General features: G+C 31.7%; 1 protein-coding gene across 4 annotated transcripts in view; it reads left to right on the top strand.

Annotated features, from left to right (window-relative positions):
• Pbp95 (proximal sequence element A Pbp95) overlaps nt 1-19227 on the top strand; it is a 225918-nt gene that overhangs the window by 52469 nt on the left and 154222 nt on the right. For all 4 annotated transcript variants that reach the window (XR_015042526.1, XM_085821708.1, XM_085821707.1 and 1 more), the window contains exons 6-9: nt 66-147; nt 15388-15498; nt 15587-15659; nt 18988-19152. Coding sequence is in view for 3 of the 4 variants with exons in the window: in XM_085821708.1 (XP_085677834.1) it covers nt 66-147; nt 15388-15498; nt 15587-15659; nt 18988-19152 (431 nt within the window). In the remaining variant the exon portion in view is untranslated. The remainder of the gene's footprint in view (nt 1-65; nt 148-15387; nt 15499-15586; nt 15660-18987; nt 19153-19227) is intronic.

Raw genomic sequence — 19227 nt, 5'->3', positions numbered from 1 at the left:
ATAAAATAAATTATTAAAATTGATGGTTTGCTTGTTTATTTAGTTTCTATGATTTGTTTTAATAGGGCTTGCACGTGAAAACAAGATGCTTTTGCATGGTGTTATGTCTAATACACTAGCTGAGATTTTGAAACCGTATCAGATAAAGTGAGTGTTTAATTAAGATTTCACATTTTATTGATTTATCATTGTGTGATATGTAAATATTTTCTATAAGTCCTAGTTGAAAAGATTGCTAATAACATCATTTTATACTATTGTGTGCCACAATAGTAGGTGAAATTAAAAAAAAAAAAAAAAAAAAAAAAAAAAAAAAAAAAAAAAAAATGTTGATACACAGTAGAATTTATTCACCTTGGGACCAAATCCATATCTTGGGACCAATTCCACTCACCTTAGGACCAAATCATGTTATACCTTTATAAATTACATCTTTCTGAGTTCTGTTTACTTTTTTCCTTTATATCTTTAACATTACATTTGTATTGCTTGCACATAAATGACTGAAAGGTATTCTAACAGATATATTTTAATGTATAAAGAAAATGTTATCAGTACAAGGCAAAAACAGAGAGAGAAGAAAAATGAAAGGGAAATTTCTTGAAGAATGTCATGGTAAAAATGTATGATATTTAAAGTCGAAAATTTTTCGCTTTTAACAGGGTTCGTAGCAGTCCTTATAAGTGCTTATAAGTCCTTATATTTGAAAATAAAATATAAAGGCCCTTATAGGTGCTTACGTTTTCTTTAAAGCCCCCCTTTTTTTTGTTTTTAGTGCTTATTTTTTGCTTTTAGTGCTTTTTTTTAAATGAACGCGCAATTTTTCCCCGTACGAAAGCCGAAACTAAATAAACAACTTTTCTTCCTAATATGGAATGTCAGATGGTGAATCATATTCTCTGAAATAGCTATTCCCCCTTTCTTTGCACTAACATAACCTTTGGTGTACGCGGAGAGTATAGACAAGTGCCTGTCGTTGTGTTGGTCAAAGAATTACAAAAGCAGTAGAAAATTCCGGTACACTCTGCATTCTTTTCCTCCAACCCAAATACTATACATGTTTGAATTTCTATCAAGATCTTAATAATTTGCATTCTCGTTCCGCTTGGTCAGTTCATATTCATGTTTATTATGATTGTTATGCTTATATTATGAGCATATGTATGAATGTTTATAATAACATAGTTGCAGTAACTGCTGAAGTATAGTAAACTTCCAAAAATGATTGTGTTTTAACACAGATTAGCTTTCTAAGGAATAATATTCGGAAGGGCTTAAATAAAGGGAAAGTAATCAAATAGTCAAAATAATTTCATTTTTTTGGCCAATACATTACACAGTACGAAGGTTGGGAGGTTTTCCCCTTTCTCCGCAAAATCTCGAATATTGAAACTGTTACAGTTCGCTGCAAAACAAGCAACGGACTTTTTTTTTTGCCTCTTTCCAATCTGGATTGAATAGGACTAAAAGTTCTGTGGTCTACCAACCCAAGCGAAGAATGATTCTATATTCTGGAAATTTAACGCAGTCTGTTGAAAATTAGAATGAAAAACACCCCAGATTGGTAAGTATCTTTCTTTTCCTTTATTTAGTTCTTTATTCTCCCAATACCGGCAGCTGTTGAATCCAATTGTGTAATATCATGTAGGGAAGAATTACGGCATACGTATTGCACAATAACGTTTGCGATATTTTGCGGAGATAATTAATTTTGATGTTCGGTCTGAGATTTGTTTATGAATACTTAAAAGAGTTTTACTGTGCTTGCTAAGCATAATATTTTTCTGTTCCATTGGTTTGTTTTTGTACGATGCGCATATCGAAATGTCAAAAGCATTTATTTAGCGGAAAAATCTAAAGAACGGCTACAGTCTATCCCCCCTTCTGCTCCTCTTTTTCAAGTTACGCTTGACTGTACGAATATTCACCAATTTTCAAGTATGCAGGTAGTTAAGCTTTTACTGTTAAAGGATGACTGCATGAAACAAATTTCTGTCTTCTGATTTCAGAAATGTTGCTCTTTTTTACTTAAATTACTTTGCTTGCAATATCTGTTAAGAGAGAAACTGATATACGATGAAAATTTAGAAAATGTTCAGAATTTAGATTTAAATTAGTTAAATATCAATATGAGTGGAAAAATAAATTGTATTTATTGTTAAGTTCCAAGCGAATAGAATAAATATGCCTTATTGTTATTTATTTCCTCTATTTTGAACTGAAATTTCAGGGTGGAGTAGACTTTAAGGCAGGGGTCGGCAAAGTGGTTTATATAGACCCCTAGGGGTTTATTTAACAACAGTAGGGGTCTATCTGACCCAAGGGGTCGAATGGGGGTTTATTGGGACTCGAAGGAAAAACAGTTCTTAATACGCAAATCACACATATCTAACTGCGTACGTAAAAATTAAAAATATTTTTATAATTGACTTAATATTATATTCTTTATAGAAAATAAAATAATAAATCAGAAAACAATCTGCCCCTTTTTTCCTTATGGGTTTTCGTATGTATACCGTGACGTCACAACTTGACCTTGTGACCAGTTTGTAATTTGCACAACTCATAGTATGTAGCCAGAAGAGCGATTGAGGCTTATTCGTGTCTCTTGCTGGCGAACCCATCAACCAATTAAAAGCCTTTGGCGCAGACTTGGCGAGCGACGACACTGCCGTTGGCTTTCTATGCATTAAGCGCGAAGGAAATCTTCAGTACTCTGTTTTCTTTCTTCTTATGTGTGTGGTTTTAGTTCTTTTAGTTTTTTTCTTTTTTATACGGCAGTTATGCATTGTGTCGTTGGTTCGCCCTTTGTCTCCATCGCAAACCATATGAGCCTTGCATATGAGTCAGATGCATATGTGCGCTTGTCCAATTCTACACTGGATGCTACAAACGCAAATATCATATGCATTTTCAGCTATCTTTGTGAACTGTGAACAGTATTAAATGCTTGTAGTGTCATTATTACTACTATTATATCTACCATTGGATAATGAGTTATTTTTCTATAAAACTATTCGTTTAGTTTTGATATCAATTTTAATTATTGTTACTTGTGAAAAGGTAAGCTTTAATAATGTGGATTAGTATAATATACAACTTAATTTTAACTTATTTACAGAACCCTAATTTAAAAATGACAGCTTCAGTATCTAAAAAGAAATGTCGGTATTATTCATTGGATTACTTAAAATTTGGATTTATTTGTTCACCGACAAATGAAACTATTCCTATGTGTCTTATATGCGAAAAAACTTTTGGAAATGAATACATGAAACCATCAAAAATGAAAGATCATCTTGAAAGGCTTCATTCAGATAAAAAAAATGAAGAATTAGAATTTTTCAAAAAACTCAAAGAAAAATTCACATGTCGACCAACTCTAAAAAGTTTTATGAAACAGTCTACTGAAACTGAAAATGAAGGAGAATTAATTGCTTCGTACAAGATTTCGCTTAATATAGCAAAGAGGTTAAAACCCCACACAATCGCAGAAGAAATTGTAGTACCTGCAATTAAAGACGTCATTGAGAATGTGATGAAAAAAGACTCTACTGATGTTTTAAAGTCTTTGCCATTAAGTGCAAATTCTGTAAAACGGCGTATTGACGAAATGGCCGAAGAAATAGAAAACACAGTAGTTTCGGAGCTAAAAAATTGCAAGTTCTCTATACAACTTGATGAATCTGTTTTTGGCGTTTCTGCTATTCTTATGGCGTATGTTAGATATTTCAGTAAAATTAAAGGAGAAGTCATTGATGAATTTTTATTTGTTAAATATCTTGAAACCATGGGAAGGGAGTGACAATTTTTAGATGTTTACAAGAATATTTAAATAAATATGACATTCCGCTTGAAAATATAATAGCAGTAGCCACAGATGGCGCACCTTCTATGGTAGGGCGTTACCAAGGTTTTGTTACATGCCTCAAAGAAAAAGTGCCCGGTATTCGTACTATTCATTGTGTGTTGCATAGACACAACTTAGTAGCAAAATATCTGAGTTCAGACTTACATGAAGCTTTACAGTTTTGTATTAAATCTATTAACCAAATTAAAGCTCAACCTCTTAAATCAAGATTATTTGCCAAACTTTGTGAGGAAAACAATGAGTTATTAAACCAATTACTTCTGCACACCGAGGTTAGATGGTTGTCTAGAGGTGTATGCTTGCAACGGCTCGTCAATTTATTTGACTCCACGACAGAATTTCTGAACGAAATAAATCCTGTTCTAAGCAATGAACTCCAAAACAATAAGAACCATATTTTTTATTTAGCAGACTTATTTGGAAAATTTAATGACGTTCAAACAAAACTGCAAGGAAAAGATGTAACAATTATCCAAGCTCGGACAATACTGTTAGGCTTCCAAGTAAAATTTAATTTATTTAGATCTTCATTGCTACGTAAGGATTATAAGTATTTTTCAAATCTGCAACAATTAAAAATAAAAGAAGAAGACTTGGAAATATATACAAATCATCTTCAAAAATTAAGCGACGATTTTAAACTGCGCTTTGTTGATTTGGAAAACATCGACATCCCTGATTGGATTATTGCGCCATTTTCGGCACAAATTGATAACATCGACATCAACATACAAGATGAGCTTGCTGAACTATTGTCCAATCTTGAAGCAAAAACGCTTATTAAAAATTTGACAATACATAAATTTTGGACTAATATATGAAAAAAAAAAAAGCAAAAATATGTGAAACTTTACGAAATGGCTCAGCTGGCATTTATGCTGGCATTTCCAAGTTCGTATATGGTTGAAGCCGATTTCAGTCACGTTAATTAAATTTTAACTAAAAACAGAAATAAATTAAATGTGGAGCTTCGAGGGGATTTATGGTTAAAATTGACTAATTTCGAACCCAATATAGCGAACCTTGCCAAGAAACACCAGGCACACTCATCTCATTAAGATGTAAAAAATCTGTAGCTACTTTACTTACTGTTTCTGATTTATTAAATATTTAGACTAATATATAGTTTTATTTTAATTATCTGAAAATTACCTGAAAATTACCTTTGTGGGGGGTCTATGGAGATTTCGAAAAATTATATAGGGGGCGATGATCAAAAAAGTTTGGCGACCCCTGCTTTAAGGTACCCCTTGTATTATGACGAAATTGTTGTTTGATTTATCGCCGTTTCATTTATGGTAGCCTGAGTAGTTGAATGTTATGGAAACCCTATTGTGACGTAATCGGGTGCATGATTCAGGGAAATTTTGAATCATGGGATGTTTTGTAAGTGTTTTTGTGGTGTGTGTTGGTTTCATTCTTTAGACGGTAGAATGGCCGAATGTAGTAAGATTAATTTGAAGTTTCTGTATGATTTGGAGCAAAAGGGGAAAAGAGCTTTAATTGACTGGTGTGTAAACGAAGGTTTACTTAGTAGCCATTATAAGTGTCCTGTATGTAGAAAGGATATGGGTTTAGTCGAATGTAAAAACCATTTAGATGGATTTGAATGGGTTTGTAGGAAGAAAGGTTCGGATGGTCACTATGCGAAACGTTCGATCAGAAAGAGTACCTGGTTTGAAAAAAGTCATTTGAGTATGATTGATATTTTGATTTTTACGTGGCTCTGGGTGTACAAAGCGAACTCGAAAATCATGGTAAGTGAATATTTGCGTTTGGTAGTGCTTAAATGTATAACATGTTTTCCCTTTTTTATGTTATTTTATTGTTTGGTTTAAAATGTATTTTATTGAGATTATGCATTTTTTTGTATGCCTATATTGTAGAATTTGGTGCTCCTTTGACTTTTTAAGTGAAAATATATAGATGTGTACATTGACAAAGTAAAGGGAGTGTGCAATGAGGGTTTGTGCTATTATGGGATTTTTTTTTAAGTGAAAATAGGTCGACGTGTACATGGATAAAGTCAAAGGAGTGCGCAATGCCATTTTTGTGCAGTACGGGGATTTTTTTTTAAGTGAAATTAAGTCGATGTGTACATGGATACCGAGTTTGTGCAATTGTTTGTCTTGTTATTTTGGCTTTGTGTAGCAACGAGTCAAAGAATTGCACAAAATCGATATCCATGTACCGTCAAAAATCGCTAAGTTACGCCAAGGGATACCCTAAACTATGCTTTTACCAAATTTCATCATTAAATCTTGTAATATAGTTTAGTTCTGCATAGTTTTTTTTCTCTCATTGTAAACTAGTTCTGTAAATTGAACTGTTATTTAAAATTTAATAAAAAGTAATTATTTTCCATGGTTGAGGTAATGCTTATTCTCTCTTAATAAATACTGCATTTCTCATATTTTAAATTACGAGTCTAATTTTTAAGGTTATGCAGTTGTGTATAATGTAATTAGACAGGTGCTTATTTTTTTTCTTAAAATATGCTTGAAAAGTGCTTATAGGTGCTTATTTTTTTGACTAAAATGTGGCTATGAACCCTGTTTAAGCAAGAGGAATAAATAAATAAATACACTACAGATATTCCAGCAAAATGGTTTTCCTTAGATTGAATCCCAATGCCAACCCAGCCATTGCATTTTGTACTTGTATAGTTGGATTAATAACAGTAACAGCAGCACACAAAAAGCTTCAGATTTGAGATTATGGATTTATTAAAAAAAATTGTTTTGGTTTTTTGCTACTTTTAAAACCTATTTTTAATGCCAGGAAAATCCGTATTTACACATTAATGCAACCACTTCTAGCATGAAACATACTGAAGATAGATATCATCAAATTTTCAGTATGTTTCATGCTAGAAACTAAGCCAAAAAATTTATATTATGGTTTTCATGGTGGTGACTTTTTGACAATAATTGTTTTGAAGAAATCTGCTGAACTTTGTTAATTCGCAGTTGCTATTAGAATACATGCTATTGAAACTGCGGCTGCATTTGGCCATAATTTTTTCAGTGAAAGCTTGGTTTTATCTTAATAAGCAGTTTTTAAATGAAACTAAGATATGTATCCCTATATAGTCTTAAATTAATGCCTACACAGGAAATTACATTCTATAGTTGAATGCAAAAAAAGTTTGCTGATTTCATCATCTCCATGTATTAATACAGCAGAATGTGAAGTAATTGTGAGATGTGTGATAAAACCAGGATTTGTATGTCATCTTTAAATGTTAGGTTTTATTTTAGAACAGTTTTTGGTCCTTCAAAGCTCTTCATTTCGACCAGAATTTTCAAAAGGTCCTTAACATTTTCCATCTGATATTTCTGTGTCTTTCTATGATTGATGTTCTCAGCATGAATTCTCTTTGGATGAATACGGAATTTGGACCCTGCAGCTCTTAACAGAATCATCACAGATCAGCGTCGTGAATATTAAGGAGCGTTCAATTACTTCTGAATGAAAGTTTCAAGATGCTTACTCTAATTGAATGCTTACTCAACTTTGCAAAACATCTGCCATCAACAAAATGTTTGCATTGGGGGGAGAAAGGGGGTTGTACTTTGCAATTTATCACTAAGTGAAACATTTTCATGCACATTATTGCCTCTGTTTTTTTTTCAGAGGTGTAAATTCAAGAAGTCGTCCAAAGTAGTTCACTTGCTTCTCCTTCTTTAGGAGCATCATGAAATAATGCGGAGCATTCTCATGGGACAGATCTGCCACTCTGTTTAACTGCTGCTTGATTGAGTAGCCGTTGTCTAGCTACAATCTTCTTACCATTTCTTCAGAAGATATCTGGTTTTCCACATATTTTTACTCATTAGGGTGAGCTTAGTCAGATAGCTCTAATGTACTTTGCTAATAATCCAATGTAATACATTGCTTGCAATTCTTTAGAGATGAGGTTTTTTTAAGTCTTTTAAGAGTTTCTCCAAATCGCTGTCTTCCACCTTCAAATCCCTGTCTTTTGCTGATGAAATAATTTCACTTACTATGTAGTTTTATAACTGAATAAAAGCTGAAATCAATGTTCTTCGGACTCTACTAGACTGAGAAGCAACTTACCACTCCAGTCTGAATTAAGATAACAAAGTCCTACGAAAGTTAAAATGACCTTTTATATAAAAATTAAATCTTTAAAATTTACCAGAAGGCACCACTTGTGCTTGCAAAAATTTCACTTGCAGGTATTTAAAATGACATAAGATGAACTTCAAATTTAAGTAACATAAAATGGTCTATTTAAAGCTGGCTTATGTAATTAATAGCATGCTTTTAACCTTGACTAGCAAAATGACTGAAGCCAAAATAATCTTTAGCAGAGCTGGCAATAGAATATAAACTGCAAGCAAGGCTGCCAAAAGTTCAAACTTTAAAATATTCATAATTTCAGCTTAACTAATTTACGTTCTGGTGAGAACTATGGAAGGTTCAAATCATAATAATTTGTTAATTGCCATAAACCTTACAACTGTGTTGTTGTCAGCACCCTGGATATAGGTAAGTTAGATTTCTTGAAGTTGAACTGAGGATTCTTTCAGTAATCAGGTCATGCTTTCTAGATCAGTCTAGTTGTTTCTGTAAGGTGTAATTTGTTCTTCCAGAACTTCTAGAATCGTTAACATTTATTTCAGATGGAAAGTGATTTATTAAAATAAATCACTTTCCATCTGAAATAAATAACATTTTAAAGATGCATTAAAATGCATCTTTGCAGTTGTTGTCACTCCTGTAGATGAAATAGGAAAGTTGTGTTGGCAAGCAGATACTGGATTTTCAGCAACTTAATTAAAAAACAAAGCCCTTCCTTTAGGTCTTGTAGGACCCCAGACATATTATGAAGAAAAAAAGCATAGTTTCAGTTGTTTAACAGTAACATTTTTCATTGCAAGTTGCAAATAATCTTTGGATATTGAAAGTGCCAAATTTTAAAAATCGTATTTTATGTAATATTAGGAAATATGTTTACTTATCTACTGCTCTGATTGTCTTTGTTCATGCATTATATATAATTAAAAATAACTCCTATTTATTGTGCATACTTAGCCAAAAGTTAAGAATTTCAGTATGAAGACAAAAGTTAAACCTCAGCGAACTCGTCAGGACTTCGGGAATTCCAGATTTGGGATTTTTCCAGATATTAGATCATCAGTTTGAATGTAATAAGATGGCATGTAGAAATAATAAAACAAAAAATATGAAATCGGGATTTATGAAATAATGCAGCATTTAAGATCTAAACGGTATCAAAACTATATATATATTTGTTTAGCTTCTTTAAACATTTCTTTCAATGTAAGTTGCTTTGTTTTTTTTATGCTAATATTTTCTCTTTAATTCTATAGACCAACATAATATCTTGTTGAGTTATAAAGTTCCATTGTTCAAGTCCTGTAATTGCTTTGTCAAGCATTTTGACTAAGTTGTTAATTGAAATTTTTTTGTTTTCAATAACTTCTGTGTCACTTTCTTCAATATTGGTAGCGGTATTTTCTGGATTTAGAACCGTACTACAGATTTCACCATTCGTTAATTGATTGATGATTGTGGTGCCATCGCAATAAAAAATTTCTGTTATATCCTTAATTTATTACCACTTCTCCATATTTCTTTACGAAATCCATTAATTGGAAAATTTCACCTTTAGTTGGCGATACTCAAAAACCTTCAAATTTGCAGGTATCATCTTCATCATCCTACCATGAAATATGGTAGCTGGCCATACATTATGCCAAGCATTTTTTTTAAAGTATCTGGAGACACATCTTTCAATGATCTTGTGGGGCTCCACAAAGCAGGTTTTATGCTAAAATATTAAAAAAATTCTTGAATAGTCTTGCCATTATTTAAGAAATTTTACATGGATTTTAAAAATGCTACTTTACATTTGCATTTCAGCGCGCACACTATTCCGATATCGATAGGCTGAATGATGGACATACAATTTGAAGAAAAGAATAATACCGATACATTATCTTTCACTAAAACTTTAAATGAAGTGCGAGTTTAAATGAACCGTTGTCTACAATCAGGGCAATTTTTCGTCATTAGGTAAACCAACTGAATTCAAATGTTGCCGAGCTTCGGATATGAAGTGTGTTATCAAAAATTGTTATGTATTATTTTATTGTGTACAATTATTATGTATTATTTTACTGTGCATAAGGTATTCTTAGTATTTATATTATTTTACTGTGAACAATGAATTTGTAATGTTCATATTTAAGAATTAATGTATAATATTTAGTATTGTTTAAACTTTTAACTCAATTACGGCAAAGCTCTTTTAAGTTTAGCTGAAGTGTCAGAAAAAAGGTCAAGGGTTCTTACTTCTGTTTCCCACGAAGTAGTCAGTTATGGCCAGCTGCAATTTCCTTTTTTTGGGGGGGGGGAAGGATTGAACACACGTGTTTTCCTTGTTCAGAGGCGAATAGTTCTAAGGGGCGTCATTTTTTGACAGAGTTATAGGTTGGAAACATTCTTCTGTTGCATGGGAATGAAAGCTCATCTTGTAGAGAGTTCTGAATTTCTACAAATTCTTGAGGCTATTTATTCTTTTTGTTCTAGTGGGCTAGGGGGAGTCCAAATTTCTTTAACATTGGCTAAATATTAATTTTATTAATGTTTGAGCCAATGGTGAATTAGAGACGTTTCTTTGTGAGTGTCAACCAAATTTTCTTAAGCCATTGCACGAGAGGCAGGAGAGATTTTTTGACTGAAAGAAGATTTTAGCAGATTTTGGCAAATTTTGTTTTGCAGATTTTTCAGGTCTACAGTGGGTTTCCTTTTTGATGGCCGCAGTCAGAGATGTTCTGCTGCACTGATCAGTGGGCTATAGCAGAGTTTTTTGCAAGTTCTGACCAACTTTTCTGAGTGGGAGTGGAGGAAAAAAAAAAAGCAAACGCAGTGACCTTTTGGGGGTCGACCGTGGGTTGCAGTTAAGGGATATTACCACGTCCCTTTGGTTTGTGGCTGCGGAGATTTGTCAGAGCCGTGTGGACTCTCATCGTGATAGATGGCGGCAAAGTATTTTTCCTGTCTTGTGGCATAATGGTCTTGGTTACATCATGCTGGGTTTTAGTAAAAAGAGACAGATTTTCTGTTGGAATGGAATATGGAATAAGGGCATGTCTTCTTTCTCGTTTTAATCCCGAATTGCTCGCGCCGAAGATACAAATTTTGTGATGATGATATTGAATCAAGGAAGTGGCTTCTTTTCAAGTATAATTCCGATGATTTCGCTCTGAAGATGCAGATTATTGCTGAGATTATTGACTGTAGTCATCTCCTCTTGTCTGTTTGTCTGCTTTTATTCACCGTGTCAACACGAACATTTCAAAGGCTGATTTTAAAGTTAAAATGCTGCTGGTCACAGTAGTGCTGGAACTATGAGAAAATACCCTTGGTGCCTTTGAACAAACTCCAGTATCGGTTTCCCTGACAACGATGAAGTTGGACCTTTTTGTTTCGACATTTTGTGACTGGATCCGGGCAGCTCCCCGACTCCCTCAGACTGTGTACGCAGATTCCGTGAGCAAACACTTTTATTTTCATTTTGCTTTTCTTTTATAAGTAATTGTTAGGATTTTGGAAGAGTTAAATTCTAACCCCTTAGCTGACTTTTTATATAGATTAAAATTTGTATTTTACTGTTAATTAATTAATAGTTGAGAAAGTTTTATGAGTACTAAATAGTTGAGAAAGTGTTAGTTTCTTTTTAATGTTTAATTGTCATGAGTTTAAATTCTTGAGTACATGTTTAAAAGATTAATTAATATGAGGTGTTTCACTATGATTTTTGTATGAATTGAATAATGTTAAAAATGAGATGGATATTAAAAAAAAAACAAAAAAAAAAAACAAAAAAAAAAAAAACTATAAGTAACTTAAAAAGATTTTGTAGGGGTAGGCTGGCCAGCTATCTTAATTTATAATATTTGAAATATGTAATAAATATGTTTATTGATTTAATTATTGTATTTTATTTTGTGAGTTTTAATTGTGGTCTACTGTAGGTCACCCATGTAGTCCTTACGGAACATGGTTATTCAATCGAACCTGGGAAACCATATTGCGGTAGTAGAAAAAAAAGTCAGTTTTAAGAGTTGTGACTATAAGATTGGCTTAATTAATTTATTTTTATTTTGAGAGAGTAAGTGTTTAATTATAGTTTTTTTTTTTTTTTTTTTTTTTTTTTTTTATGTCGCGACACCAAGAAGTAGTCAGTTTAAAAGTTGAGTGGTAAAAGGTAATTTTAACTAATTTTTTTTCTATGTAAGAAATGATTTTCAAATCAATCATTCATTAACGCTTGTGTCATCCATACTGTTTTATTTACATGATATATAACGGGGAAAATCGTTAATCCTTTAAATGCCCGAGGTTGTGTATTTTTTCTGATTGTGAAAAGTTTTCACTTGTGTTCCTGCAGTTGTGCATGTTAAAATTGTTAGTCTTGTTTTGGAATCTTTGACACCAGTTGGAGCCTTTTCTGTAGAGGTCGCCAAGGTATTGCGCAGTGCCAGTTTATGGTCAGAAAAGACCAGTTTCAACAGGGTTATAAATTGGTTCTGGAGATAACTTTTCACTATTAATAAGTTCAATGAATTCATCTGCTATTAGTTCAGCAGCTTCAGTATCAGCTGAAGCTTTTTCACCTGAAACCTTTAATTGCTCTTTGACATGATGATTTTTAAATATGGTTAACTAACCTGTCGAATATGTGCATTCATTTTTTAAGTTCATTTCTTCATGAAGTATTTTGGCTTTAGCAATTAGCATTAGGAATTGTCAGTGGGATGCCATCACTGTGACATTGTCTGAGTCATTCAGTTATCACTTTTTGCATTGCAAATAATTTTTCAGTTTTATTTGTTAAATTTTTCCTGTTTTCATTTTGAGTGGGGTGTCGGAATCCACAAAATATTCAAAATTTCTTTTCCTGTTTTCTTTTGTTCCTTTTTCTGTTCTTCGACATATACAGCCGATTTTCCCATGCTGTACTTCCTCGAGATTTAGAGACGATTTATACCTTTATTAATTTTTTTGCAGCAATTCTATTTTTTAATGGACATCAAAATATGTTTTCACTTGTAGATCCTGTTGCAGCACCAGAATTATTTTGACATAATCAAAAGTTCAAACAAATTTTCATAAAATTGCTGTAATAATAACAGCCTGTAAAAAAATAATGAGCTGGATCAATTTAGAAAGTTAAGGAACAGCACAATCTGCTATTATAACTGAAATTCCTTGGAATTAATAAAGTATAATTTAGCTTAGCTTAATAGCATCTACTGTACATTATTAGCTATGCATCATGAGATTGGCGTTGGAAGACAAGTTGTTCCGTTAAATTTTGTCCTGCTTCAAACATGCTGAGACAATTAAGTCTGAATTGATTAATTATTTATTATGCTTACGCCCGTTCCTTTGCCCATGCTTAAGGCTGATTTGAGTCCTGAATAAATAAATTTCCACATATATTTAAGGTTTATCGAGGGCTGGCACTAGATATTTTACTGTCTGATGTAATCTCTGAAGGTCTTAAATTCAGCTACCAAGTGCCTCTCCTACCAAGTTCTAAATTTTGGGTCCCATTGCTGTCCCTAAATTCTAAAAATTTTGTCATCCCTTTCCTTAAATTCTAAAAATTTTGTCGCTCGGTGCTTCTCTAAATCCCCAAAATTTTGTCTTCCCTAAATCTGGCCATGCAAGCCTCTAGCACTGGTTCTAGTTTTATGTGAATAACAAATCAGTTATTCATAATTCAAATAGCACTAACTCTAATCTTTTCGCCTATGAGTATCGGGAACAAAATCTATTTTTAGCATAAGCAAAGAAATTTTTGTTAAGTTTTCCCTCATCAACATTTCTTAGTGCATTTAACTTTAATCAATGGGAAGTGCAATGTCAACATAAAAGGTTACCATATTCTTTGTTATTCAATTATTAATGCAAAAAAATTGTTTAGGCATCGCTGCATGAGTCCATTACTCAAGTTGTCATATGCTGATACATTACTCAAGTTGTCAATGCTGGTAAACATGAGGTGATGAAAGCAAAATGTAATAAATAAGGATGGACTAGGTTGGCGTCAGGAATATAAAATATTAGACTAATAGTGGGTGTAAAATCAGCAATGTTTCTATGTAGAATGTTTCGGTTTGAGATGTATGGCAAGCAGATACACAGCTATGGAGGAAAAATATTGATACACAAATTTATGCTAAAATAATTGTTTCTTCAATAGCGAGGCATTTTATGTAGTTCCGAAGTGAAATCAAGCATTGGGACTCTCCACATCTTTTATTATGGGAGGAAAAATGTCAAGTGCGCATACGCAAAACATAAAAAAAAAAAAAAAAAAAAAAAAAAAAAAAAAGTTGGCTTTGAGGTTTGGATTTTAGATCATTCCAGATATTGGACGTCCGGATCTCGGACTTTGTACTGTATTTGTATGATGATAATGTAGTATGTTGTTGATAATTTGATATTAGAATGAGTACTTGACTAAGAAAGACACCATTTATTTTGTAGTCATGAGTGGATTGAAATTAGAAGATCACTGAAATATCCATTAGGGTAGTAGAAGATGCCAGGAAATTTTGAAGAATTACAAAATCACTTGATAATCCAAACATACCTTTATTATTTGTTGATTATTTTATTGCGTAACACGTCACAATGAAAACAATCTGCACCCCACAATTTTTATTATGATGCATTACATTTTTAACAGTAAGTAGGAGCAAGACGCAGCAAAAGAGACATAGTTGCTGTAGCATTTATAAGCTTGAAAATTCTTTGTTTTAGTTCTGAATAACCACTGTAAAAAATATACAGCAATGCAGATACTGCGGGGAAATTGCAGATGCCTTGGAAATTAGTAAATTAAAGGTCTCTTGTCAGTTTGTTAAATTTTTATTTGGTAATAAATTTTTCTTCATATTTTGAATACACACATGTGTATATATGTAAAGAAATACACACGTGTGTGTATATATAAAGAAAGAAAGAAAATGTCTGTGTGCTGCCTAAGTGGGAAGTGAAACATATTTGACTGTATGTTTAGCATATTAATAATGTATCATATTCTTGAGTGATTTATAATGCAAGACAGAATTCATTATGTGCGATATTTGTTGTACCAGGTACCATTGTGTTAAGAACCTAATCACTTTTAATTCAAAAAATTAATTTTGTAATACGACAAACCAAAAATGGAGTTCGTAATTAATTATTTTTTTTTTTTTTTTATGTATGTCCTGAAATAAAGGTTTGATATTCTTGATTAAGGTTTTGTTAAGTGCTCAAAATTAATAAGCATATTTATTTGAGAAAATAATTGGACTCATAATGACTTTTTCCATTTTTGGGGGGTAGGTTAATTATTACACAAAAATGTAAACATTTTTATAATATGTCTTCACTATTATTGCATATTAGCAATTTGCTGGGTTTTTTCTAATGCAGTAAATTAAGTCTGTTTATTTTTTTAGACGAAATTACCTCAAGGAAAAATTAAAGGATAAAAATATTTCAGATTCAGAAATGCAGGAAATAAAGGAGGAGTTGATTTCAGAAATCGAAATGCAGATGAAAGAAATCAAGTAAATATATTTTTGTTTTTATTTCTTTTTTAATATTGTTAAATATATTTATTTTGCACTGTTATAAATATCTTTCTTTCATTTGAAGAAAAATACCAGTTACAGATTTACTTAAGAGGAGGGAAAGTGATATAGATTGGATGACTATTTCAGCTACATATGTAAGTCTTTTTCTTTTTTCCTCATGATTCTTCCTCGTGATATTTATTACTTTTTAAAATAAAGTAGCTATATAAGAATAGTTCATATTGATTATCATATTGAAAAGGGAGTCTTTAAATTTGTGCAAAAGACATTGCAATTTAGATAAATAAAATTCCCTTAGATCTTATAAAAAAATTTCATGTATTATCAAGAATGTTGGCTTTTAATATTGTGATTTATGTTTGGTTGTTGTTGTAAAAACGGTGCAGAGAAGAATAAAATTTTACTTCTGAAAATTGAATTCAAATCTATGGAAAAAAGCAATCTAATCTAAAATTTTAATGATAAAATTTTTATTTTTTTTAATGTAGTAACAAATAATATAAAAATATTCTTTTCTGTAAAATGTCGCTGAAAGTTAAACAATGGATCGAAGGCTCGATTTTAGCGCTGTCTGAAGTGAAATACTCTTATTGAATTATTAAAAAAGATGTGAAAAGCATGATTTTAAGATTTCAACATGCAAAAACAAGTGACATATTTAATATGAAAGGAAATAAATGTCAAAGTTTATATCTGAGTGGGAAGAAGGCAAAAAATGCATACCCAACAAAGGTACGTACAACTCTTATTAAATCTCGTGTTTTAAGGGAAAATCCAGATCCCAAAGAGCTATTGCAAAATCTTTAAATATGTCCGTAGAAACTGTGAACAAAATTATAAAATCTGATTAAAAGCTAATAAAAAAACATGATGTTCATCGCCTAATGCCGAAGCATTTTTCTCAGTTTAAGACTACGTCCAGATTGCTGTATGAAAATTATTTGGCAGATGAAAATTGGAAATGTATAGTTAGTTACAAGTGATAACACTGGGACATACTTATATGATTGCAATAGGAAAAGATCGATTTACTGCCGTAAAAGAGGAGAAAAAGACTTAATATGTTGGTTCAGAGAAAACAAAGAATGTTTTTCTAATGGTTTTATGGTTATTACTGAATTCTTTTATAACAGAAAATTTAAACTAAAGAAAGTAAAAAAAAAAAAAAAAAAAAAAAGTCAAAATTAATTTGGATTGCTATCAGAAATATGTTTCAACACCTATTTTTAAAGAAGAAATTCCATCTCTTTATCAAAACAATCTTCACTGTGTTGCTTCCATCAGGATAAGGCTTCAAGCCATACCTCTAAATCTACTGCTATATTTTTTGAAAAAATAAGAAATGAAACTGGGTTTCAAGCTATTCCCTTTAAATGCATCCCACCCAAGTCCCCTAATGTGTCTTCTACAGATTACTGTGCATCTGGACTTTAAAAACACGCTCTTTGTAAGTGGCATCCCCAAATACTGGATGGACTCTGGAAGATTGTGAAGGAGGAGTCAAATAAAATTAACCTTGATGTTTCAAGAAAGGGACTTTTATCTTGGCAATCAGGCAATCAAGGCGTAATATGATAGTTCAGCAAAAGGGCTATCAGACTGAACGTGTTAGAAAATAAAATCCTAAGGTTTTTTTATATATAAATATTTGTAAAATCATTACAAAAATATGTGAACATCCTCTGTATATTCACCAAAATATTATTTATTACTGTAATTCAGTTTTTAATCTTTAGTTAATTTATTTTTAATGTTATTCATATCATTTAATGGTGCTTCTTCCTTCTAAATTTATTTATTATTCGTTAATAATACTTTCAAATTTTAGGCTATTTTCTATGGCATAATCCTGAAACTAGTTATAACAGTATGATGACATACAATCACAAAATTGAATGCACATATTTTTTGCTTTGTATGCTGCCAAATAAATCTAAAATACCTGAATTTATTTTAAAATGTAATTAATTTTCTTTCTTTCGTTTAGCTGCAAAATCTCTGCAAAAAAAGACATTAAAGACATTTCTTAATTCAGATTGGGCAGATTCTAAACTCAATCTTCAGATAAGAAAACAACCCCTATAATAGATATAACAGTAATCTTTTGGGAAGTAATTGGCACATTTTTCTGTTTTCAAGTGGTACCATAATTAATTTACCTGTAGGCATAGCCAATGCGCACTACACAGGTAGACTGGAATTTTCTTAAAACATACCTGAAAAATCTGAAAAAGTCAGAAAATTTCATTCTCCTGTTTGAGTGACAACCCTGTAATGGCTTGATGGAAAAGCAAAAATTAAGACGCTACTTAAGGTGTGTATGAATGCTTATATCTTCAAAGCTACAAATGGAGCAATCAGTCTAAATACGTCATTAGGTAAACAAAAAAAAAACATTAGGGGGGAAGAGGGAAGTCAGAGGATATATGCATCATAATGCTCCAATAATAGCAAAATTATGGAGATTTAAAAGTTCCATGCACATGTGCAGTCACGTGTGAGTGGCAAGGCTGTCTGGTAGACAGTCAGTATGTTTGGGTGGTGTTTGCTGTATTTTTTTTTTTTTTTTTTATTATTTCAAAAACATGGCAAAGTTGTTTGGTAGACAGTCAGTGTATTGGGTGGTGTTTGCTATATTTTATTTTAATTTGCCAAAAATAATCAATGATTTTGAAAAAGGAAACATTAAGAGGGTCAATGCAAAGGTAAATAGAATGAAATAAATGATGTGACAATGTGCAATAAACAAAAGAAGAATGAAAGAAATGCTTGTGAAAAAAACGTAATAGACAATACTATGAGAAAACTAAATAAAAATTATCGAAACTCTGTAATTACTTTGTAGAGAAAGGAGCATCAACTTCGTGTAACACATGCCAATCTGTGGGTTTTCACTTTCAGTGAATGAAAAAAATTGATGATAGGCTTTCTATTTTAGTTTAAAGAGCTGCTATTGTTTAATGCATATGATTACTAATGGAAGTGTAAGGATGTTATACAACAAATAAATTCTTTGTTTGAGGACAAATAATTTATTAAATAATAATTAGTAATTTTATGCATTAAACACCAGTGGCTCTTTAAACTAAAAGAGGGAGCCTACAATTAGTTTTTTTTCTCCTGGAGAGAAGAAACCATTGCTTTAATTGTAGTGAGCCTATGGTGAGCTTTTCTGTTTATATCATTGCATGCTGTTTCTTATTAATCTCTGTGGTCTGTTGTTTTCAGCTTGTGGTGAGCTTCTGTGTTACATCAATGCCAGCTCGTGATCTCTTATTGATCTCTCTCCTTTTTTTCTTGTGCTTGTTACAATGCCGTGTATAGTAATTCAAAATTTGAACTAGATGTTTTGAGTCATGACTATGAATAAATTTTATTTTAATTTGATATGTGCCTGTTAAATTAAAAGGAAATTAAGTTATGAAATCTTTAAAAAATGTTTTTTTATTTGTTTTGTTTCAGATGGAAGGTATGAGAGATCCAGAAGAATGCGAAAATATGTGGAATAACTTCTTAAGTAATTCTATTAATAAAAAACCATTTACAGCTGCAGAAGATGCAAAATTAAGAGAAATTGCTGAAAGATATAATGAATTAAATTGGGATATAATTGCCAAAGAATTGGGGGTATGCTGATTTCTGTAAATTATATTGTAGATTTTATGCTATAAACTACTATTTTCCAAGTGTTTTTGAGAAATT

This window comes from Stegodyphus dumicola, chromosome 8 (assembly GCF_044657685.1).
Source record: "Stegodyphus dumicola isolate Sdum_Otavi_A_Nest chromosome 8, ASM4465768v1".
Lineage (NCBI taxonomy): Eukaryota > Metazoa > Arthropoda > Arachnida > Araneae > Eresidae > Stegodyphus > Stegodyphus dumicola.
The sequence above is the reverse complement of the archived record's forward strand: the minus strand, read 5'-3'. Positions and strand labels throughout refer to the sequence as shown.